General features: G+C 31.0%; 2 protein-coding genes across 2 annotated transcripts in view; one reads left to right on the forward strand and one right to left on the reverse strand.

The window, feature by feature from the left end:
* The window catches only part of LOC139513754 (fibropellin-1-like), a 73,255-nt gene that overhangs the window by 23,777 nt on the left and 23,210 nt on the right, over positions 1 to 26,268 (forward strand). The gene's annotated exons all lie outside the window — the stretch shown is intronic.
* LOC139510388 (uncharacterized) lies at positions 14,427 to 18,867 on the reverse strand. The gene is made up of 4 exons (XM_071296970.1): positions 18,169 to 18,867; positions 15,623 to 15,866; positions 15,075 to 15,226; positions 14,427 to 14,518 (listed from the first exon to the last, which is right to left on the reverse strand). The coding sequence occupies exons 1-4, from the start codon at positions 18,185 to 18,187 to the stop codon at positions 14,427 to 14,429; spliced, it is 507 nt and encodes a 168-aa protein (XP_071153071.1). The 5' UTR covers positions 18,188 to 18,867.

The raw sequence follows: 26,268 nt of genomic DNA on the forward strand, positions 1-26,268 counted from the left end.
TGACATTACATAATAACTCCCTTAGGCGATACATATAAACGAGAGAAAATAAATAATAACATAGTAAAACAAATAATTATAGAATTAAACAAATTAAATTAAATAAATTGAATAAATAAATTTTAAAAAAAAATTAAAAAAGTAATTAATAAATGTAAAAAAATTAAAATTAAATATTAATTAAAATTAAAAAAAAAGAATTATTATAAGAATAAATAAATTAAAATTAAGATTAAATTCAAAAAAATTTAATATGAAGTGCTGTACTATTAGAACATATAAAATCAATTTGTAAATATTCGAGAATACACCAGCAATTTTCTTATTTATAATTGAAAGTCGTCTGAAGACTTTCATATTTATCCTTTTATTGTAATGTATTGTGAATTTATAGTATAGTATCTAGGTAAGTATTATTTTCTATAATTAACAATAGAATAAGTTGACATTTTGGGATTTTGTATTCTCAATGATCTTCAACTTTTTATACTTGTTTGACTTTCTAACTATTTTGATCTGAGCGCGCGTCTGACGTATCAAATTATAAGTCTGATACCTTTTATAACTTTTGAAAAAAACACTACCAAAATAATGAAATTCATCACAAACAAATCCATGAACATAAAGTACACATTCTCTCTGGTCTAGGTTTATTTTGCCAAGGCTGGGAATACGTTAGATCAATGTCGTTAATTTTGTTACAAAGCCTCTATTCTGTTCAGATAGTCTGATCGGATATTTTTGTTAATCCAAAGTCCTTTTGCAATGTCCCATAAATTGTCCTTGAAATTATTTTGCTATATCGCCACACAAACATGTATTAAACTGGTAACTCAATATTCGATAGAGATGATTTTATCACAAAAGCCCATCTGATTCACGAAAATACATCCAGACCAATGTTGTTAAACATTGATTCTACAGAATTAATGAAAACATAATGACCATGGTTCCTCAATGATAACATCAGCCTGTACAAAGCACTACTGAGTTTATCACTATTGTATACAACTTTACACCAATGCGAAATGATTTTACATTTAACTCGGATTTACAGAAGAAATCTTTCCAAATCTCCATACACAATTATATTGGATGTAGTATTTCTAAATTTAAAAAAATTAGCAAAATATCAAATGCAAAGGATCACTCTGATTCAAACAAAAAATTCTTTGAAACTGATATTATCAAGATGCTTGATTTCTTGATTGACAACATATTTGTTACGTTCGGAGGACGTGTTTTTCAACAGACTGTCGGCATTCTAATGGGAACAAACTGTGCCCCTCTACTTGCCGACTTGTTTCTTTATTATTATGAGGATGACTTCATGCAGGAACTTCTTAGGAAGAAAGACAAGAAGTTAGCAATATCCTTTAACTGTACTTTCCGCTATATAGATGATGTTATTTCACTAAATAATTCAAAATTTGGTGAATATGTGGAACGCATCTATCCCATCGAACTAGAGATAAAGGATACTACAGATACAGTTAAGTCAGCCTCATATCTTGACTTACATCTAGAAACTGACAATGAGGGTCGGTTGAAAACAAAACTTTACGACAAAAGAGATGATTTCAGCTTTCCATTTGTGAACTTTCCATTTCTAAGTAGCAACATTCCAGCAGCACCTCATACGGGGTATATATATCCCAATTGATACGATATTCCCGTGCTTACATTTCCTATCATGATTTTCTTGATAGAGGGTTGCTGCTCACAAGAAAGCTATTAAACCACGAGTTCCAAATGGTGAAGTTGAAATCATCCCTTTGTAAATTTTACGGACGCCATCACGAGTTGATTGACCGTTATGAAATAACCGTTTCACAAATGATATTGGATATGTTCCTTACGTCGTAACTACAATCCCCTTCCGAATGTGACCTACCGAATTAGACTATTTACCGGATTTGTTATCAAATAAGCAACACGACGGGTGCCACATGTGGAGCAGGATCTGCTTACTCTTTCGAAGCACCTGGGATCACCCCTAGTTTTTGGTGGGGTTCGTGTTGTTTATTCTTTAGTTTTCTATATTAGGTCATGTGTACTATTGTTTGTCTGTTTGTCTTTTTCATTTTTAGCCATGGCGTTGTCAGTTTATTTTAGATTTCTGAGTTTCACTGTCCCTTTGGTATCTGTCGTCCCCCTTTTTCAATAATTATCACAAGCCCAGTAGTCAGCACTTTTTGTGCTGACATGAATTGTCATTGATATGGTTATATTTATAAATAAACTGTTTACAAATTTTTGAATTATTTTGAAATACTAAGGCTTTTCTACCTCAGGCATAGATCACCTTAGCTGTATTTGGCAAAACTTTTGGTCCTCAATGCTCTTCAACTTCGTACTTTATTTGGCCTTTTTTTACTTTTTTGGATTCGAGCGTCACTGAAGAGTCTTTTGTAGACTAAACGCGCGTCTGGCGCATACTAAATTTAGTCCTGGTATCTATGATGAGTTTATTTTTAAATTATGAAAACCCCAAACCTCAGAACCGATGAATAAAATTGTTCTATCATATATAGAATTAAATGATTTCAGTTGCAAATTTATTGAATTTTGTTTTTGTTTTCAACAATCCGATGTGTAAAATCCATCAAATGTTTTTGTTTTGTGTCTGGTCAATGAATTTCTGTATGGTATCTTATAAAGTGCCGTTATATTTGAAGATAACATCTAAATAAGAAAACAAAAATCAACAATCTGAAGTACTTTTTAAAAATTCAATATTATTTTTCTTTTTCTCTTACTAAAAACCATAACCTTTGTTTTATTTAAATTTACTTGTAATTTCTTTTTTTTCACAATATAACTGAAAAATGCTTAGTGATAGCTATACACCTTGTACTGTTTAAGATAAAATAGAGTATCATCGGCATATGATATAACCAACCATTAAAAAAAAACTGTGCAATTTATTTTGAAACTTCTCTTTTACAATTTCTAGGGGAAAACCGTCTAGACTCTTGAAATAGTCTTCTCAATTATTAAGAAAAGTTGAAAAGAAAAAAAAAGCGATAAAGTTCCCCTGTCTAACACCTGCTAAACAGAGGAAAAATCTGACTGACATCAGTTATGTTTTACAAAATGATTTTATTCCTTAGTACATATTCAAAATAACTTTGAAGCACTTTCCTTTAATATAATCAATTGAAGCTTTTCTCACAAACCAGATCTTGATACCGTATCGAACGCTTTGCGGATGTCTACAAAAGTTTATGCCAAATGAGAGCTACAGCTCTTTGAGGGCATGAAGTACAAACGTATTATCTACAGTTAAATATCCCTTTCTAAAACCAGCCTTATTGTCATGTAAAAGTGAAGATTCATTGACAAAAGAGAAATCAATCGAAAACAACGTATACATGTTATAGCTCTTTATTTATCTGAATCCTTAGTACAACCATCTTTAAAAAAACCAACTTGGTATAATTATTTCTGCTGTCCGGATGTCAAGAATAAGACCTGTATCCAATATCACATTAAATATATAAATATATATATAAAAAAGGTGGAGAGCTTTTCTACAATTCAATAGGTATTCTATCTGTACCAGGGGCTTTATTATAATTTTAGTAGCTCTTAATGCCATTTATAACCTCTTTTTCTGTAATGTCGCTCTTTAAAATTTCATTATAAATTGGGACATTACACCTTCTTTGTCACTTGCATTCATCATGTTCATGTTTTTATCATATTCATGAAATGCTTCAATATGATAGAGGGATTTTCTTCGTTTGTATCCAGAATATTTTTGAAGTGTGTTCGTCATCTCTTAGAGACATGTTTCGATAGAGCGATCGGATCGTGAAATATCTCATAATCTCGTATCTGATCATGAATTGAACATCTAGTAATTCTACAACAAAATTTGTAGGAAGTCTCCTGTATTTTGAAAACGGGAAAAAAATCCTAAAAAACAAATTTATTTTGTCTGTCAAAATTATTCAAGAGGGACGAAAGATACCAGAGGGACAGTCAAACTCATAAATCGAAAACAAACTGACAACGCCATGGCTAAAAATGACAAAAAGACAAACAAACAGGCAAACAATATTACACATAACACAACATAGAAAACTAAAGAATAAACAACATGAACACCACCAAAAATTAGGGATATTCTCATGAACTCCGAAAGGGTAAGAAGATCCTGCTCCACATGTGGCACCCTTCGTGTTGCTTATGTGATAACAAATCCGGGAAATAGTCTAATTCGATGGTTCACATTCATGAAAGCGGAGGTAATTGTAGTTACGACGTAAGGAACATAATCGATATCATTTGTGAAACGGTTATTCAATAACGGTCAACCAAATCGTGATGGCGTCCGTAAAATTTACGAAGTGATGATTTCAACTTTACCATTTAGAACTCTTGATTTAATAGCTTCCTTGTGAGCAACAATCCTCTATTAAGAAAATCATGATAGGAAATGCAAGAACGGGAATATAGTATCAATTGGGAGATATATACACCGTACGTAACTTGCTCAATAATACAGTGCAATAAGAAAATGCAGTATGTTTTGAGGAAACAGTCAATATGTAACATAAGTCTATGGGATTTAAAAAGGCGTATCACAAGTCTATGTGATTCATCGAAACCATTTTATACCTACCATTGTCATATTACAATAAGTAAGGATATATTAAAAAATGAATCTTTGGTGCGTCAGATAGTACAGTAAAATAAAGGTTTTCTTTTTTACTTGAACCGTTCATTTAGTTTTTGAAAGCAATGCATTTTGTTGATTCTTAATCAAAAGATCGGGCTACGTATGTTGATCATAAAAGGCAATGAGTGACCAGAAGAATGCAGAACGTTTGCGTTGTTTTTACCTGTAACACTAGAGTACATTTGCGCTTTAAATTTTAATACACCTGTACAAAATTGATAAGATATTTGCGCCTTTTTACCTATAATAGTTACCTGCAATCTTTAGAAAATTTACCAAACTTTTAGAAAAAAGTTCACCTACCAGTATACTTTAAAAGTTCGAACAAACGACGTAATAGAAAAAAAAATATTCGAGTAATATAGACATATTTTGAAAACTATAATTTAAAGTATATCTTTCTGGGTAAACAATATAGAACACGAAACTTTTATGGATAGAACATTTAGTTGTTGACCGAAATTCTTCAACTGCTTTCTAATTAGTGGATTTAAAATTAAAAAAATGGAAAACTATTCTGTTGCATGAATAGTCCGAGGATCTGTACCTTCTTATTAAGTCTAATATTGTTTCAATTTTTTGAAGACCGAATTTTTTAAAACCACATGTTGTATCTGGTGACTTTTAGAAAGATTCATTGTTGTTATACGGAATTTATTCCCATCTACTTTCTTGGAGGGTTGTCGTTTTCATCTGACAAAAACATAATTGGGAAAGTTTGACGCTTTTAGTTGTATATAAATATATGAATGTGTTTTTAATATATCAAATGGGTATTTATGTCATGCATTTACAGCGATAGCGCAATTGTCCTATTGAAAAAGTGCATATGTTCTTTGGAAAGAAGGGCAAATGTCCTATCAAAAAGTCCCAACGTCCCACGCCGGTCAAGACTTGATAATCAGAAAACAATGTTTCTGTTACTAATTGATATACTTACAAATAGTTGAAGCGTGTAACAAGAGGAATTTAATGAAATAACAAAAAAAATAGATAAGTAGATTTTCAAGATGATCGGACCTTCAGGAGTGTAAATGTCGGAAAGTTAGAGTAAATATATATGTGTCTATAATGCTTCAAACAGGGGGAGGGCCGAAAGATACCTGGGAGGTAATGAAACTCATAGATCGACAACGCCATGGCTAAAAAATGAAAAAAAGACAAACAGAAAATAAATTAATGCATCCGGCCTGGAAATATAGGCATGTGTTCGCATTTTTTAAAAACATTTTGTTTGTGTAAGGGTTGTTACGTTCAGTTATGTGTAGTGACGTTCATGCGCTCATAGTATGACACTATTGGTTAATTTATTATTTATTTCGTGGCTGGGATGACATAAAGTAAAAAAGGTACCAACATTAAGTTATTTTACTAGATTATTAGATCAATCTGTTAATAATAGATACAGGTCATTGTATCCAATATCGTGGTGAAATGACATATCCTATCATTGTACCTCGAGTGTGCATGATGCCAAGCTTGAACTGTAATGTAGCAGATTAGGTTCTATTATCAATCTTAAATTTGAATGAGAAATCAAAACTTTTGAATTGAAAAAGAGAATGACATAGCACATAATCTGTATGATTTATAATATAATTAGATCCAATGGTTTTGAAGATAGAAGTTCCAACAAAAAAGAACCGGATTGACTCATATAAATCCAGTATTTGGTATTCCAATTGAACTTATAAATCATCTGAGAGATAAGATAATGGTTTGAACGTTTTTGTAGCATCAAGTCTTTCATGATCCTTTTTTTTACATTCAAAGATAGGTACGAGATATTTCACGACCCGAAAAATCTTTTTTAAAATTTTTTGAATATTCCTTTTTTGTGTGCAAAATTTCAGATATGCTAACGCAGAGTAACTTTAACAACCAATTCAACCACTGAAAAAAGAATGACATTTTGCAAAGACAAGATGTTTAGTCATTCGAGTTATGAACAAAATTTTATTTCTTTACGTATTTAATGTCACTAAAATATACAGGAGTAATCTGGCTTTTGTTATTTTGTAAAAACGGTGCACTTTTAAACCGTGATTTGTCTCAGATACTGATCATATTATAAAACCATTTTGACAGACAGTTTTATTTATTTTTTGAATTTGTCCGTATAATTATATTCATTAAATTAAATCAGTAAATGACCTTGTTTATGTCTTCTTGATAAGATTTTCTTCACGATCTTATACCAGAGCTTCCAAGATCCAATCTCAATACTTAATCATCGTTAGGTATTTTTTCACTATAATTTTTCTCGATATACCGAATGACATCCGTGTATTATCAGTATTGAAGGACAGTTAAAAAAATATAATATAATGTCACGTAAATCTGAAAACATGGGATTAAACTCATCTATTCCAAATTCAAAGATATAATCAAACATGAGCAGAGATACAATTTAACAATTTATTACGCTCGAGTTCTTACATGTAGTATGACCTATGAATTTGTTTGCAACAATACGATCATTACATATTTTATAAAAAATCCACATCTGTTATATAGTTAAATAGAAGAGTACAATATGTGTTTACTCTACCTTGATCATACCCTTATCTGTGTACAGATAAAAAAAGAAGAAGATGTTGTAAAACAAAATCTCTTTTTAAGTTTTTTGTTTTTTTTTGTTTTATGATTCCTAATTGTAATATGACCATGGTAGGTACAAAATGGTTTCGATGAATCACATAGACTTGTGTTACGCCTTTTTAAATCCCATAGACCTATGTTGCGCATTGATTGTTTCCTCATAATAGTTATGTCCCAATTTATAATGAAAGTTTAAATAGCGACATTACAGAACAAAAGGTTATGAATGGCATTAAGAGCTTAATTATAATCAAGCCCCTGGTACAATAGAATACCTATTGAATTGTAGAAAAGCTCTCCACCTTTTTTTTTATATATATTTATATATTTAATGTGATATTGGATACAGGTCTTATTCTTGAGATCTGGACAGCAGAAATAATTATACCAGGGTTTTTTTTTTTATTTAAAGATAGTTGTACTGAGGATTCAGATAAATAAAGAGCTTTAACATGTATACGTTGTTTTCGATTGATTTCTCTTTTGCCAATGAAATTTCACTTTTACATGAAAATCAAGCTGGTTTTAGAAAGGGATATTTAACTGTAGATAATACGTTTGTACTTCATGCCCTCAAAGAGCTATAGCTCTCATTTGGCATAAACTTTTGTAGACATCCGCAAAGCATTCGATACGGTATCAAGATCTGGTTTATGGGAAAAGCTTCAATTGATTTATATTAAAGGAAAGTGATTCAAAGTTATTTTGAATATGTACTAAGGAATACAAGCATTTTGTAAAATATAACTGATGTCAGTCAGATTTTCCCCCCTATTTAGCAGGTGTTAGACAGGGGAACTTAATCGCTTTTTTTTCTTTTCAATTTTTCTTAATAATTGAGAAGACTATTTCAAGAGTCTAGACAGTTTTCCCCATGAAATTGTAAAAGAGAAGTTTCAAAATAAATTGCACAGTTTTTTTGAATGGTTGGTTATATCATATGCCGATGATACTCTATTTTATCTTAAACAGTACAAGGTGTTTAGCTATCACTAAGCATTTTTCAGTTATATTGTGAAAAAAAAGAAATTACAGGTTAATTTAAATAAAACAAAGGTAATGGTTTTTGAAAAGAGAAAAAGTAAAAATAATATTGAATTTTTAAAAAGTACTTCAGATTGTTGATTTTTGTTTTCTTATTTACTAGGTGTTATCTTTAAATATAACGGCACTTTATAAGATACCATACAGAAATTCATTGACCAGACACAAAACATAAACATTTGATGGATTTTACACATCGGATTGTTGGAAACAAAAACAAAATTCAATAAATTTGCAACTCAAATCATTTGATTCTATATATGATAGAACCTTTTTTTTTTAATCAGTTCTGAGGTTTGGGGTGTTGATAATTTGAAAATTATTGAAAAAAGATGCATTTGATATTTTGCTAAATTTTTAAATTTAGAAATACTACACCCAATATAATTGTGTATGGAGATTTGGAAAGATTTCTTCTGTAAATCCGAGTTAAATGTAAAATCATTTCGCATTGGTGTAAAGTTGTATACAATAGAGATAAACTCAGTAGTGCTTTGTACAGGCTGATGTTATCATTGAGGAACCATGGTCATTATGTTTTCATTAATTCTGTAGAATCAATGTTTAACAACATTGGTCTAGATGTATTTTCGTGAATCAGATCGGCTTTTGTGATAAAATCATCTCTATCGAATATTGAGTTACCAGTTTAATACATGTTTGTGTGGCGATATATTAAAATAATTTCGAGGACAATTTATGGGACATTGCAAAAGGACTTTGGATTAACAAAAATATCCGATCAGACTATCTGAACAGAATAGAGGCTTTGCAACAAAATTAACGACATTGATCTAACGTACTCCCAGCTTTGGCAAAATAAACCTAGACCAGAGAGAATGTGTACTTTATGTTCATGGATTTGTTTGTGATGAATTTCATTATTTTTGTAGTGTTTTTTTCAAAAGTTATTAAAGGTACCAGACTTATAATTTGATACGTCAGACGCGCGCTCAGATCAATGTAGATAGAAAGCCAAACAAGTATAAAAAGTTGAAGATCATTGAGAACACAAAATCCCAAAATGTCAACTTATTCTATTGTTAATTATAGAAAATAATACTTACCTAGATACTATACTATAAATTCACAATACATTACAATAAAAGGGTAAATATGAAAGTCTTCAGACGACTTTCAATTATAAATAAGAAAATTGCTGGTGTATTCTCGAATATTTACAAATTGATTTTATATATTCTAATAGTACAGTATTTCATATTTAAAAAAAAAAAATATTCTTTTTTTTAAATTTTTTTACATTTATAATAATTCTTTTTTTAATTTTAATTTTTTTACATTTATTAATTATCATTTTTTTTTTTTGTAATTTATTTAATTTAATTTGTTTAATTCTATAATTATTTGTTTTACTATGTTATTATTTATTTTCTCTCGTTTATATGTATCGTCTAAGGTAGTTATTATGTAATGTCAGAAACATGCTATTGCATCATCTTACAGTACTTGCATGCATTTGACCAAATAACGTCCAGTAAAAGGCGAACATGTACTTCCTGTTTAAGATCATTTAATCATTGGACTTCAAACTGTGTAGACGTGTCTAAGGTTAGTCTTCATTTACGGCAGGGACAGTCTATATTAAAGTTAGTATAGCAAGTCCATAGTTACACTTTATCCTGTGACTATATTATTTGTTTTACTAATAAGTTAATTTGTGCTTTCATGTACTTGACCAAATAACGAAAAATCCAGAAACACAAACCTTCTCTATTTATACAGAATATATTAATAATTGGTGCAAGCATTAGGTTTTTAGTTTTAATTATTCTATTAATCTATTTTACTTTTTAAATATTTTTTTTTTATATGATATTTTTTTTCTTCTTTTTAATCTAATTTAATTTTAATCTATTTTATTTAAAATTTTAATTATTTAATTTTAATTTATTTAAGGTGGTACCCAACACCTGAGCTAAAATTAATTTGGCTCGTTTAATTTTCTTAAAATTTTGACAAAGTATTTACTTTGACCCTCTGACAAAAATATAAAAATTTCAAAAAATTTGAACCAACCGTTTAATCAAAAAAATTACACTGGTTATATAGCAGTTTGACAAAAACTTATTTTGATCATTGAGAAGCTTAACATTCCTTTAACAACATAACGTCATTAAAACGTTCTGCTGATTTTACAGAGTTATCTCCCTGTAGTGTTAGGTACCACCTTAATTTTAATTTATATAATTTAAATCTTTTGAATAATTATAAAATTAATTATTTAATTTCATTTTCTTCTAATTTATTCTATTCGTTATGATTTAGTGTTTCAACTTTGTATTTAACTTTTCTCTCTCCTTTAGTTCTTAAGCGTAAATGTTCCGTATGTTAACATGTACTACAGTGACAAACATTTGAGAGTTTTCTAGTTATAACGTGATGACAAAACATGTTATTACATCATCTTGTAAAACGCTCAAGTACTTGAATCACCAGGTAAGGAAAACTTCAAAACGCTATAGTTTTGTATGTTAACATGTATGACAGGTGAAAAAAATTCTACTAGATAGTAATAATATGATGTCATAAACATGTTATAACCTCAGCTGGTAAAAACCCTCAAAAAATCAAAAACCCCATAGTAATATACTTACTACTTGTGTAGCATTTTTTAATAATATATTTTTCTGTTTCTTACTATTCGTTTTTTTTTATACTACTTAGTTATGTTTTTTACTAAAACGTACCACTGAGGTTTTTTCTGGAATTTGCAGAATGACGTCGAATTGCTTTGCGATAACGTTAAAGAAAGTCAGTCGATATAAACCGGAAGCAGTTGATATAAACCGGCAGCAGTTGATAACAAAAGTCATATTCCACGGTTTGGTCAACCCTTCAAATTTGATGAATAAATATATGTACACATTAGTTTTATCAAGGGTACAATAATACCATTATCAAGATGACGATGCTAATATACAGAAAAGTTATACGCTAAATAAAAATATACTAATTCACATACGGAATATATCGCATCATAATGAAGATAGTGAAACGGTCATTATCGCTACTTCCGATTTTTTTTCGAAGATGTGTTATTGATCATTCCTTTCGGCGTACGTTCTTTATACGCACCGAAAGGTAAGATCCTGTTAACTGTTAAATTTACCCTTATAAATTTTTCATTGACATCTCTTTCGGATTGTTTGACATTTATTTATTTTTATGTTTAATTGTTTATGTGATATCAATTTCAAAGGCACTTGTCTCTGAAAACGGCGTTTTACGTTTCTGCAAATTGGCATTACTTTTCCGGGGGAAAAATGACAATTCCAGGAAGTCTCTGTTTTCGGAAAAAAAAATCCTTACTATTCCGAGAAAATAGTAACAATTCCGGAAAAAAAATATTATTGCTTTTCCGAGAAATAATTTAGGAGTACCTTGAACGTTGTCCTAAACCTGCAACAACTGATTGTAGTAGCATGCAATTTTTGTAACAGCAGTATGCATTGCACATTCAAAACCAATATGATCTATCTGGGGCTGGAGAGTTGGTCTTCGGGTAGTACACACATCAATAAGCAGATCCCTCATTTTGATCAAAAGTGGAAGTAACGCAAACACAAGAGGAATGTAGTTACAATTTTACACCAAGGTATCGAAGAATTAAGAGGCCAAGTCAGTAAGCACTTAGCTTCATAAGGAATGTGATTTTTTTTAATTCACATAAAAACTATGCTAAATCATAGGAAATATAACCTAAAAAACATTTTTTACCATATTTGTGCAAATATCGTACTTAAACTGTTTCCATAGTAACGAAGCTCATATAGCATGCTATATAGTCTATAATTTTGGGAAAATCATCAAAAATATGGCATTTTAGCATGTCAAAACAACAAAGAAACTGTAGATAATATTTATTTTCAATAATTCCCATAAGGATATGATCAATTATAACAAATAACAATATGTCAGTTGTAACTTTATATATTATTTTGTAGTTGCTATGGTAACTTGAAGAAAACATGTGTTTTCGGTTAAAAATCAAGAAAAATGCGTTACAATTGTTCAAGTCCCCTGCTTAAAAACGCAACAGAGCTGACTTTTCTAAATCACATTTTCTTGAAGCAAATTAACTGTACTATCAACTTATCGAATAAAATTTGGTAGCCCATGATCTAAAAGAAAAAAAAATTTAACAAAAAATTTCCATTTTTTGGGTAATTTCACAAATTGATCAGGAAATATTTGGATACAATGTGATGACCAACAATATTTTTTTTTTCATTTTAGTAAACATTTTAAATGGAAAACATAACAGGGTCAAAGAACAATATGATAACAGTCATTTTCACAAGTAAAAAAAGCCCATAGCAACCGGATTTACACCATAGCAACATTAAAAACTACCTTTGAACCAGGCCTATGTTGCTTAAATTTTAATTTCTGGTCATGTTCAAATGTTTTATCATGTATCTAGAAAGTATTTACAAGCAACATTGAATTACAACAATACTATAAAAAAAAATATGACCCAACAGCCCTTTTAGCCATAACAAATATTCCATTTCAACATAATTGGTGTTCAGTAAAAGAAGTTTTTTAGTAAAAAATCACATTTTTTTTTACATAGCAAGGTATGATAATTGTTTAAAAAAAATATATACATGCAATGTCAGAAGATAACATCTGCACTGAAAGCAGCAAAAATGAAATACTAAGCAACATTTAAATTACCTTAACAACAGGGTAAAGTTTTTGCTAAAATTTTCAATCTTTTAATGACACTTTGGAATTGCACCATTTTTTTTTATAATATTATTAAACAAGGTGTTCACATTTAATCCTGTATTCCATTAACAGTAAACACAATCAATAACAACCTGCACATCTTTCTTCAACACGGTTAGCTGTGAAAGTCCATACTTTATCAATCATTGTCAGCACAGAAGGTACACATTATCTCAATTAACTTTTTTGATATTCACAAAACCATGCTAAAATTTACAAACACGAGATTGTACCACTTTCTTTTAAAAATCAAGACAAAATAAGCCATGGCATGTGTTCATTGCACAAAAATGTATTTGTTTTACCAAAACCAGCTTGATCACACATCAAATTACATAAATACCTTAAAATTGCATCATCAGATGATACTATATAATAGCATCAGTTTTACATCAATTGGGACTTAATGTTGTTTCTGCTTAGTTCATTCACAATTTATGTAAATGGTTTAGATCTTCATATATTTAGTAAACTCATGTCTATTGTTGAAGGCTGTATTATTCCGTTTTTGTATTCATAATAATAGTGGGAGTGAATTAGCTTTGTATTAAATATATTTAAGGGCAGGTAATTTTTTTACAGATAGTTGATCAGGTTTTTGGTCAATTCATCATCTACTAATTATTCAACTGAATATTTTCTAAAATTGCAATTTTAACCTCAGTGATAATTACATCAGATATTTGTTAGATATCTTTCCATGAAGAAGTGAAATAATGCTATATAGGTCTATTTTTGGTTAAATATATATATATAAGGGTATGATTTTTTTAATATTCAAAATACATGTATAGGAAAAGGCTGTGGTACTGGATATTTTGATGTCGGATCTTTTCTGCCCATTCTTGTCCTTTACCTCCTTTTCCTAATGTCATTACCACACTTTTCAGGTTATCGAAAGCCTGGCTACCATCAGCAGCAAAATTGTCTAAACCTTTCATGGACTTTCTCACATTAGGCTCAATGGCTTCAAGCAGTCTCATGTAAGTCCTTTCAGATAGAATATCAGCGTTCTGGGTTTCTTCACAATACTTTAAATACAGTGTTACTGTTCTTGTACGCACACTATTTAGAATAATCTTAGGAACTTTGAGTGTAATACCAGATGAGATTTTATAAGTGCATTCTCCAAATGGTGAATCAGTCATTATAGCTGGTGAAAGTATGAACTCTAAAAAGTTTTCTATCTGTTGAATAGTAGCCTTTTCTCTAAATTGTTTTTTCTGTAAAACTGGCTTGCCAACACCAACAATCTCAGCATGTTTACGAGCAGATGAAAATTTGTATCTTGATAAATCTGGAATATAGTCTTTGAGTTGATTGTAACTGTAATCTTGTACTAGAAGAGAGAGAATTTGTCTCTGTGTTCCCCAACTTGACATACTGCTATATGCTTTTGAAAATGTTCTTTTCTGCATCTTGAACACACCCCTGTAAAATTGAAATTGAACATTTAATTGTAGCAAGAAAGCATATTTCAAGACATTCATTTTCATTTAAAAAATAAGAATGATCATATGGCTGATTCACTTCTCCTGGCTCCTTGGGCTAATTTGCTTATAAATGATAGTACAAAACGGGTGGTTCATTTTTTTTTATATGCATGTCCCAAGTTAGGTACATCGTTAGTAGTTTTTGCATGTTTATTCTTTTATGTTCTTAAAAAATTTTCCTGTGTCTGACATATTGTTGAAATGTGTAATTTGGTGAAGATTGTATGTTTACCTCTAGTCTAGATGTATGTGTTTACATTTGTTATTGGGGGTCTGTCTAATTTAGCTGGGGTAGCTTATTGTATTCAGTGACACAATTTCTGATAACCAAATGTATGTCTGTATCAGGATCAAAATGACATGTACATCAGATTTTGTTCAAAGAGTCACATGCAGACTACCAAGTTATTGGTACTAGCTCACATGAACATTTGATTCATATATATGAGCTGGCAATTGGAACAGCAACAAAATACATGTAAGCATGCACAAACCTGATCCAATTCCAAGTAGGACATGATGATATTTCTTGAGAAAAATAGACTGCTCCTTTGTGATAGTGCTTTTCAAGTTACTCTTACTGTTTGTACATTTCCATCCTATGGAACATAGTGTACTTGGTCTCCAACCAACGCCAAGAGCAAACCTTTAAAAATTGAAAAAATAAAAGGTAATAACTTACTAGAACAATAAATTCTATGTAAAAATCACAACAAAAACAGCCAGGATATCGAGTCAGAAAAAATGTTGTTATTACTTCAGTACAGATTGTTCATTTGAGGGTGGATTGACTTTTTTTCTTCTAAAAACAACTTATTTTTTAGACTCAAATAAATACAATGATCTAGTTACCCTAATCTTTATAGCACACCTCAATTTTTTTTTCTCATATACATGGGGTCATTGCACAAATCCTATCAGGAATGTGGTAATTGACATTTTCAGCAGTTACAACTTTAGAAAATTAATCATAATTTGGATAGACAAGGGCTTAAGTTCTGGAAAGTTATTCTTATTCTTATAATAAAAGTAGCCTAGGTACCTGTGTTTCGGGCATATAGTTAGAGTATCATCATCTTCCTCAAAAAGACCAGCTCTTATCTTCAATAATGAACTTTCACTGTCAATACTCCTACGACTTATTGAATATTTGTAAAGATGCGAGTCCACGGAATCTTTACAACATGTTAGGGGAAGAATTCGACTTGGCCAGGTCTTTTTATATTCAATTAAGCCACACTGCTGTACTGTTGAATTAACAAAACTGCAAACAAATTGTGACTCGCCTGTAAATACAAATACATGTATGAATATCATAATGTGAATGTATTTAAGAGAAGTTTAGTTAACAATGGTTAATAATAATTTGTTTTACACCTTTTAGCAAACTTTTATAGCAGACTTTACTATATTATAATACAGTATTGTCAAATGATTGTGTTTTGCTCATTGTTGAAGACAATATCAAGTGACTTTCATTTGATTAATTATACTCTATGTTATTTGTACAAGCTGGTCTTATTGGCAATTATAATCACATTTATAATTGCTACCTAGATCATATAGATGAAACAATTTAAGATTGTTTTCCCTTCATGATTAGAATAGGTAACTTATCAACTAGTTTGAACTCATATAAGCAACACGACTGCTGCAAATGTGGACCAGGATCTGCTTACCCTTCTGGAGCACCTAGTTTCACATCAAAATTTAGTGGGGTTTGTGTTGCTCAGTCTTTAGTTTTCTATGTTGTTTTTTATGTACTTATGTTTGTCTTTTTCTTTTTTAGCCATGGTTTATTTTCAACTTATGAGTTTGAATTTCCCTTTTGTATCTTTTTCCTCTTGATCTATTGAATAATAATAATATTTGTATTTTAAACAGTAAGCTATGGACAAATTAGATAATTTGCATAAAAATAGAATGGCATGAACTATATACTTTCAATAACAATGAAATTAGGGCATTTTTGGTAATGCATGTTTCATTATTATTCTGATTGGCTAACTGCACACCACATGTTATTCCTCAAGCAATTGCATTACACAATAAAGCATATATATCAGTCATAATAACACAAGGTCCCACAATAAAGTCCACAGGTGAATTAAATTAAAAAAAAATGATATGACTTGTGGTTTCTTTATCCTAGCTTAAAAAAGTAATTATAAGAATTGAATGCTTCTTTTTGTAACTTATAGGGTTGTAAAAGCTTTGACTGTGCCCAAATTTTTGGAATGAAGAGCTTACACACTTCATACAAAATGTACTTCGGTCAACACTTTTACACCCTAATGAAGTTACAAAAAGAAGCATTCAATTCTTAAATAAATTTAAATATTTCACACTATAATGATCATGTGTACTGTACTACAAGTCAACATGCACAACTTGGGGGTAAATTTACCTTTAACTAATAATCTTCAACCTGATATGGAACAGAGCATCTAACATATGTACAGGCTTACAAACAGACATACATACAGACCAGAAAACATAATCACCATCATAGGCACAGTGTAAAAAAATAACCATTGTTTAAACATGTATGTGAACCTCTAGTCCAAATAGTTATGACGTCTGGCAAGGCTTTTTTAAATTTTTTCTGGGAGTAGGAAGGCGTCCCAGAAAAAAAAAAATAGCCTTGCCAGACGTCATCATTATTTGGACAAGTCAACCTCTAAATGTTTTTTTGCCTAATTGAGTTATTGGGTTGATGTCCTCCTTGACCTGGCTTTTTTCTATTATTTACATTATAGACCAAAAATTTATAACAAGCATGAAGTCTTTAGTCTCAGCATGTGTCTCATATTATATTATAAACATATGTGCATGCAAAAATGATAAACCTGGTTGTTATTTTTAAGCCCTTTTATTTTATCATGTTCATAGGTATAGGAAGATATGGTGTGAGTGCCAATGAGACCACTCTCCATCCAAATAACAATTTGAAAAAGTAATCCATTATAGGTCAATGTAAAGTAAACCATTATAGGTCATAGACATGATAAAAAAAATATTGCGTTAAATAAATAGGGTGGGCATCTTTAAATAACATATATATTAAAAGAAAAAGTTTGAGTCAGGATTCTTATGAAAAATCTCATTATTGTGCTCTTTCCAATAAAATATTGAATTGAATTGAATTATGAATGATAAATTTACAAAATATATTTGTTTGTTGTTTGAGATTTCAAAATCACCCCCCCCCCCCCCAAAGTTTACTCACATCCATAATCTGACATATTATCTAAAACTTACCATTGGCAGATCAATAGGGGGGTCAGGGGTTTGGAACCCTCTTTTTTTTTATGACAACCAATGGTGAATGCATTTGAATGGGAGCATATAGTTGGACACCCCTTTTACTCTGGGTTGGGCCCCCCTTTTTTAAATGGTTGGATCCTCCCCTGTTTACACTGAAGGAACAGTTATTACCTTCATTATGACATCATGATTATATTCAAAGACAAAATCAGTCATTAGTTTAGAACTATCTTTTGAGAAACTTTTTTATTACCAATACCATGTTATAGTATACATGTTATACAGAATTTTAATGTAAATATGAATTTTAAAGAAACTTACAGGCATTGTTTTCTGTCATGTTTAATAACGATTCCTCCTCCTGTTCCACATTATCATTGCTTCAGAGTGTGAAAAACAAAACCGTCTGCTTGTCTGCTTGTTGACAATGACAATCTTGTCAACTTCCTGTGCATTTAGTTTATCTCTAGGCGAAGAGTTCAATCAGTGGAGATAATCATCTTCAATACAAGCACTTTTAGTACTATGTTCTGAAGCAAATTTTGTCTTTTCTAGTTGCTGGCTACCAATTTTTATTTTTGAACTTATTAGTCCAAATTATTCATTTTGGAGTACATATCGAATATTTCCACAACTGTGTTGCGTTTTTGAGTTTTATCATTTCACAGAAGTCAAGAAAAATTCTGATTTCGAATAAAAAAGGACCATTTTATCTAACAAACAACAAATTAACACATATTTTTGGGCTATTAATCACTATGAACACTTGAAAATGTCACATACAATCAGCCTGAGCAATATTTTTTTTATTTGTGATCTATATCAAAATAAAACACAATACTGTAACAATTCACATTTTTCAACAAAATGGTTTATCCGTTACCATGGAAACAGTGGATATACAACTTCAGTAACATGTATATGAATTACCAATCATGTATGCTACCATATATCAAAACATCAAAAGGAAATATTTTTTTTTCACTTTCCGGTCATAATATGGACAATACTTGATAGTTACTGACACTGTCTCTTAACTGTTCATATATGAAATTATCAGTCATTCCATTACATAGACATAAACATTTAACGATTCCGAAATCCGCATCTTTTACTGAGGTGGAACTTTCAGGTTTTTTTTTTATATCTAGTATATTGTAGATATAAGATCAAAACTTTTTCTGTATAAAAATATGAAATAATTAATTATCTTACATATATTAAAATATTTATAATTTACTACCATGCAGGTTAATTTCCGGAAAAGTAATAATTAAAATACAAATTCTGGAAACGTATACTTAAAGTTTCCGGAAACGTAGTTTTGGAACTTTGAAAAATTAGTGGAAACGCAATACGCCCTCTGAAAAAAAATCTCTACATTACCTTTACAATTTAAAGGGGAACTAGCTGTCAAATTCATGGTCACCGATTTGACTCAAATTCTCATATTTGATTTATAACAATGTAAAACATTTATCCAAACTATCAAAAGTCTAAAATAAACAGTTTACAGAGCATGGGGTAGATAAAATATAGGTTCGTTTCGTGTGTATTTTAGTCCAAACGCCATCTAATTAACTATCGATTTGACCTCAGATGTCCATATAAGCGATGTAAACATAAATAAAGATATGAATAGATTAAACCAACAGTTGCAATTGGATTTTTATAGGTCTGTTTGATTTTATTTTATAGATTAAAAATAGATGTTTCTCATTGTTTTTAACCGTATAAGAATGATTTTATGTGCATCGAATTCAAGGGGTACAATCAAAATCACGTGATGGATATACACACACCGGAAGTAACAGTCGAACAGACCACTTAAAAGGTAAGTAGTCGTATTTACTTGTTTATATCAATAAAATTTAATAAATAAGGTAGTGCACCGAATGTCGGATACTATGTAGTTTTGAAATACACAATTATCCTTGCTGGAAAGCGTGCAGTAAATGCTAACACTTCGACACAGTTCCAAAATTTCACCAGATAACACACACACCTCATATGTTTTTATAACAAAACTTCTGAAAAGTCAATGTTATTGGAGTTTTTAGTGGAAAAAGAATACATTTTTTAATTCATCATCTTTAATTTTGATTTAATCAATCAAATAATTACGATAAATGGTCGTTTGACAGGAGAATAGCCGATTTTCACAAATGATACCACACACACCCCATTAATTTAACGGATTACACACACACACAAACCGAAACTGAAGGTATGTACAAAGTTTCAAGCAAAGTCCAGTGGCGTAGCTAGGTCATTTTTACGTGTACGCCCGAACCTTGGCGAGGGGTCTGAGGACCCCAAACTGATCCATGTCAAACAATTTCTGGTAGTGGATTAGATCTAGGGAGCGAGACCCCCGGAAACTATAACGAGTTGTCGAGAATGAATACCATTCCTGTTATTAAAAATCATCAGTAGCAACATACTTTAGAATCTAAATAGTCTATTTGTTATGTTAAATTATTCATTAAGTTAATTTGAAATATAATGGTCATTGGATTCAGAGATAATGACAAAACCAGTAGCTTTTAAATATGTTTTAAAAGAGCTGTGAGGGTAAAGCAATTAACCAACAGAATCGCACCTTTCTGTTTCCAAATTTTGTAAATGAACCTTAATCTTCAGAAATGTTCAGGTGCAATACTAGATATCTAAGGGTTCTGTCGAACCCTGTTATTTTTTGTCAAGGACCCCCCCCCCCCCCCCCCCCCCGCAAAAAGTGAATCCATTTATCAGTCCATTACAGGATAAAAAAAAATCAACATTTTCTTTAGATATTTTTTCTTGACGCTTGGAATCTGCTGAAGTTTCATTTAATTCGATGAAGTTTTGACAATGAATTTGTTGTGTACTTTTTTTTAACAACCCACACTATAACTTTTAGCACCCCTTTATTTTGTCCATAAAACACGGAAAAACTAACTTCAATATTATGCTCTCAGTCAGTTTACTCTTTTGACCATACACAGTTTTTGTTCAACTTCCGGAAAATTTCACAAAGGTTTGGCAAATTTATTATTTTTTAAAAAATAAGTTTTTCAACATACTAAACCTAGATATTGACGCCGCCGACGAAATTTAGGATTGCTTTGGCGTCATCTTTAAAAACAAATGTATGTCACAGGCTCGACAAAACTGTAAACCACTAAACGAATCTAAAGAGATAAAGGATTCCTTAAAAACAAAAGGGAAGGGAGTATACAACTCACAGTAGCTTCAGACGACAGAAAAAGAACAAATAAATGATATGATACCATTTGACTGACTGAAGTAAATTTCGTCAATTTGATCTCAATTACAAGCCAACGAAGAAAGAATTATAAAGCTGATGTGCTTCTAACAAGTTATTTTTATTTTCTATCATAGATTAGAATATTTTTTTCAACAAAATTCAAGTGTACGCCCGGGCGTTTTGACGTAAATGTAGCTACGCGCCTGAAGTCAAATGATGTATTTTACTACATTATACTAAATCATAAGAACAATTTAATATAAGCCTTAACCTATATAACATTTTAATTGAAAAGCAATCTCTCATCGCTTTAATTTTCTTATATGTCGCGTGGTGTATCTTACAAAACCTGGTTAGAGGTCTTAAAAATTTATACAAGTGAACTCGGAATGATGTTCTGTTCGACAATCATTTTGCAGCTTTCACGACCTTGATTGTTTATCGAATGTTAATCGAAGGGACTTAACGCATTTGTATAACGAAGGGCGAACAGGTTTGATTATGTCCTAAAATTAAAAAAGAAAACATTTTACAGAATACGTAAAAGCATGGCATGATCCAATCACAAGTCGCACAAATGTTGCCGCAAATACTAGCAAACATTTCATTATTTATACGAGATAAACTTAAATAATGAATGGTTTAGACTATCAAGACTACAAGATCAGGATGCAAGGTGTGGACTTAAAATTTCAAGGATAAACTAATTTAAAAAACATCAACAAGGACAACACTATGCATTATCCTCTTCAATTTTTGTAAAAAGGAAAGACTATAAAGGTCATGAAGACAACCACTTAGTACGAACTGCATGTCATGATGATTGTTTGTTTTTACGTTCTTTGCGATTAGCATGATTAGCTTAAATATTGTGTGTGTGTTATCCGTTGTTTTTTTCTGTGTGTGTGGTATCATTTTTGAATTTTCGACAATAAACCAAGCGTTTATCGTAAAAAAAATTATTGTATAAATCAATAGTAGCGGTGTTGAACTGAGACATGCATTTATTTTGCCAAACAAATCATAAAGAAAACAATTTTATGAAATTTTGATTAAAAATATTCAAAGTGTGTGGTTATCCGTTGAAAAAATATTGAGTGTGTGTGTTATCCGTCGAAAATTTGGAACTGTGTCGAAGTTTTTGCAATAACTGCCCGCTTTCAAGCAAAAACAATTGTGTATTTTAAAACTACATACTATCCGACATTCGGTGTGACAACTTATTAATCAAAATTTAATTTATATAAACAAGAAAATGCAACTACTAACCTTTCAAGCGGCGAGTTCGACTGTAACTTCCGGTGTGTGTATATCCATCACGTGATTTTGATTGTACCCCTTGGAATTAGTAATCAAATGATTTACCGTACTTTCACTTTCATTGTTGACATTCTATTTCTTTAAATAACCAGTACACGTTCAATGCATGTGTTGTCAATCTCTAGCTATGGTTTAAATTGAAGTTCACATGAATACGGATTTAAAGAGGTCGACTCATTCACTTGCAAGTGAATAACTAATTATTAATGTTTTTTAGCCTAATTTGACAAAATTGAACCTTTTTGGCTGCAAAAAGCGAATTGTTATTTCACTATTTCACTTTCATTATTGATTGAACAGAAAACAATCAATATATATCTCGTAGCTAGTGCTCCTTTAATTAATTAAAGGTAAATATACATAAGTTTACAGTTCGAAGTGCGCTAAATTTTCAAAATTGTAAGACTTTTGACGTCAAATTTAGGGCATCTAAATATGATTCAAAAGACATAACATATTTTCAAATACAACTGAAAACCGTCGTGTAGCTTTTTTTTTTTAAAGAAAGTACCTGTTTGATTTTTCGCTTTTTCTTTCTATAATGGTTATTATTTTAAGTAACTTTTAAGTGCATAACAACGGGAAATGTGTGGTATCTATCAATATACTGACGGACGTTAAAAACACATCACTACTCTTTTTACTTCCCATTTTCGAATATGCAATTTTTGTAAAATTAAAGTTTAAAACATAAATTTCATTCATGTCTAACAAAACGTTTGCAGTTCGAAAGTTGAACTGATGGAGTCAGCTTTAATGTTCAAATCCTGTGGTATGCACTGAAACCCTGATTTCCCCCTTATCATTGGATATGTCATCGTCGAAGGCTGTGCCTGCCTGCAACCAACGCCAAAATGATTGTCAAAAAAGTCAACCGATTCTGTTGGACATGTTTTCAGAATCTGTTTAGTATGGGAAGCCAACGGGTTTAAAATTCTGAATTTATAAATTGTCAATGTATAAATTGTCAATTTGTAAATAGTCAATGTGTAAATTGTCAAAATCAAATTATCAATTTATATATTGTCAAATTCAAATTATCTATTGTATACTGTCAATTTGTAACTTGTAACTATGAAATATCAACATTTTTAATTCTTAAATTGTCAATTTGTAACTTGTATCACTGCAATTTTAAAATTCTTAATTTGTAAATTGTCAATTTGTAACTAGTATCTTTGTCATTTCAAAATTCTTAAAATTCTTAATTTGTAAATTGTCAGTCTGTTACTTGTGACTATGTGAATTCAAAATTCTCTATTGGCACAGATGTAAATTGCCAATTTGTATATGGTGTTTTGTAACTTATAACATGTCGATTTGTGTAATGTCATCGTTACATGATGCCATTGATCATTATGACGACAGATGGCGCTCGGTTTCTTCTTTGGTGTATAAGCCTCTTGTACGTATATAGTAGGAGCGCCTCTATTGACAATTTACGAATTAAGAATGTTGACCCCGTTCTACTTTTCGTAGTTTTGTTCCTTCTGCTATTGCTTGGGTCCCATGCATTACATTGTGTTTTTGCAAAAAAAAACGGTAGTAACTTCAGGGGTTTTCAATGTTTTTTTGCAGACGATTCTTTGGCATTTCAGTATCTTGGAAAATATTTTTGCATAAATCTGTCTCAGTGTCTGCCATGGAATTCGATCACTTGATTATAAGCTGACGTTTTGGCCGTTACCATGTACAATGTATCTAAAATAACGATGCATAATCAAATTTTATTGACCTTGCGTTGTCACTACAGGTTAATCTTGTCATGGATGATCATCTTATCTGCAATATTCTTATGGCTTGATTCAGATTTTCATTGCTCAGTCTCGCCAATATAGAGATGCAACAATAGTTTAATGATTCAAGTGTTGATAAGGATTGAAAGAATTGTTCTACGTAAAAACAATCCTGAAAAAAAGCAATTATGGGTTTAAAATTTCGCTTAGAGAAATTCGTGCGTCTTCAAAAATCCGGTATTTTCAATAACCCTAGGTGAGTAATAGTACGGTGACCGAGTAAAGAAAAGTCTCTTAATTAAGGAGTTTAATCGTCATTCGGACTATACGGCTATAAATCACAGCATTGGTAGATCACATATTAAACTTAACATTTTGACTTGTCGTAAAAAAAATCGTACGGTTCAATTTTTGTAAAATGAACTTTGAAGAACGTAAGTTAACTAAAACGAAAAATCGACTTAGAAAAGTTTTGAGGTCTACATTGTAAAATAACGTCCGTGCTATGATTTCTGTTATTACAACATTGTTGTTACACCTTATTTTAACGATTTCAAATAAAGTTTAGCAAAATTAATCCGTTATTAAAAAGTTTATGTAAAACAATAACACTACAAATATTTTGCATTAAATAGAGTACGTTTCAATTTAATTTCATAATTTTTTAACGCAAAATGTACATTAATTAACATTTATATGATATTTCATACCTTTATTAATCAATTATATTAAATTCATTTATCTCAGAAGCACTAATTAAGCAATTCAAGCCAAACACAAGTCCTTCCGCTCATATGACGGATCTATTTGAAGCACATATACAGCCTCTTATAAATACATATAAGTAATGAGGGCTGTATCACTTACATTCAAATACTTGAATGTGTTCCTTGAATCAGTAGAAATTTTGCTGTCAAATGTTAGAGCAGGACGAGAGGGAAATTGGTCACTTCCTTGCGTCGTCATCTCAGATGTAACCTTATGTTTTTGTAACAAACCGTACTATTTACTGAAGGTTGATGCCAGTTTACATAGTCGATATGCTTCAACTTTCTGCGAATATTCGATCATCTTTTATGGATGGCTACTTTTCTTAAAGACAGACTCCTGGACAATTTAACGGTCAAGGACCGACATATCAAGAGAAAAGACCGTTATAAAAGCCCCAAGGGGATCAGGTGGCACTGTAGGCGTAACAAATCAAAAGTCTGCGCTTGTTAGATGGACCCTAACGAGACATTTCCTAGAACCCCTTAGTCGTGTAACGCTGAAAATTGCTAGAATTGCTGCAAATAATGCACATTCACAAGAAGAAACAAGACCAACAACAATGAAGAGAGACGAAGAACATGTTATTGCTATTGTGAACCATCTGAATAATCCATGACTGATCCCTTTGATGTTGAATCCCATCCTCCATGTCTTATCAATATATTTTCTAGAAAAGGCATGCTGCAAGAGATATTCGAGATTATTTGCTCACAGCTGTACAGGAAGGATTGAACATGTCTAAACATTGTATCACTAGTTCACTTTCTTTAAGTCATTCAAGGAGTTTTTATAGTCCAATATCAAAGTCAAAACTTAACACGTTGAAAACATGACCACAAAAACAAATCTTAAATATAAATCGTGGGAAATACTTTTAGGTCACATACATCCATAACTTGTATTTAGACGTGCACTGATTGTGGCAAAATATAGAGATGATGTACCATAGAACATGTGCTGTCGCGCCCTGTAGGTCCCATTCCAATTTACCTTTTTCAAGATGACGGCACCATGAGAAAATCATGTAAGTCTTATTTGTTGGAGTAATTAGAATCTGAAGTTCCTTGAGCACTTTCCGTACCTTCCTTTGTACCATCATTCCCAACTTACAGTTGGTAAGGCATTGGCTCAATGTATTGATGTTTAGAAAGGTTACCCAAAACATTCGGTGACATTGCAGCTGACTATTAAAAAATATGTCCCAACGAATTTCTATAGCCCAAACAGTAGCTAATGTTTTTGACCGCTACGTCATGAACAACTCTGTAAAGTCGGTCGAAAGGGAACGCCGCACAAAGACTATAGCTTCCACCAAAGTGTATCAGATTATTCATGACTACAAAA

The sequence above is a fragment of the Mytilus edulis genome, chromosome 2, assembly GCF_963676685.1.
Source record: "Mytilus edulis chromosome 2, xbMytEdul2.2, whole genome shotgun sequence".
NCBI lineage: Eukaryota > Metazoa > Mollusca > Bivalvia > Mytilida > Mytilidae > Mytilus > Mytilus edulis.

What these genes read in the sequence shown, in the direction of transcription:
- LOC139510388 (XM_071296970.1), bottom strand. An exon ending in ACTATATGCCCGAAACACAG is followed by an intron (nt 15,227 to 15,622) that starts GTACCTAGGCTA and finishes CAATTTTTAAAG; the next exon opens with GTTTGCTCTTGGCGTTGGTT. An exon ending in CCTACTTGGAATTGGATCAG is followed by an intron (nt 14,519 to 15,074) that starts GTTTGTGCATGC and finishes TCAATTTTACAG; the next exon opens with GGGTGTGTTCAAGATGCAGA.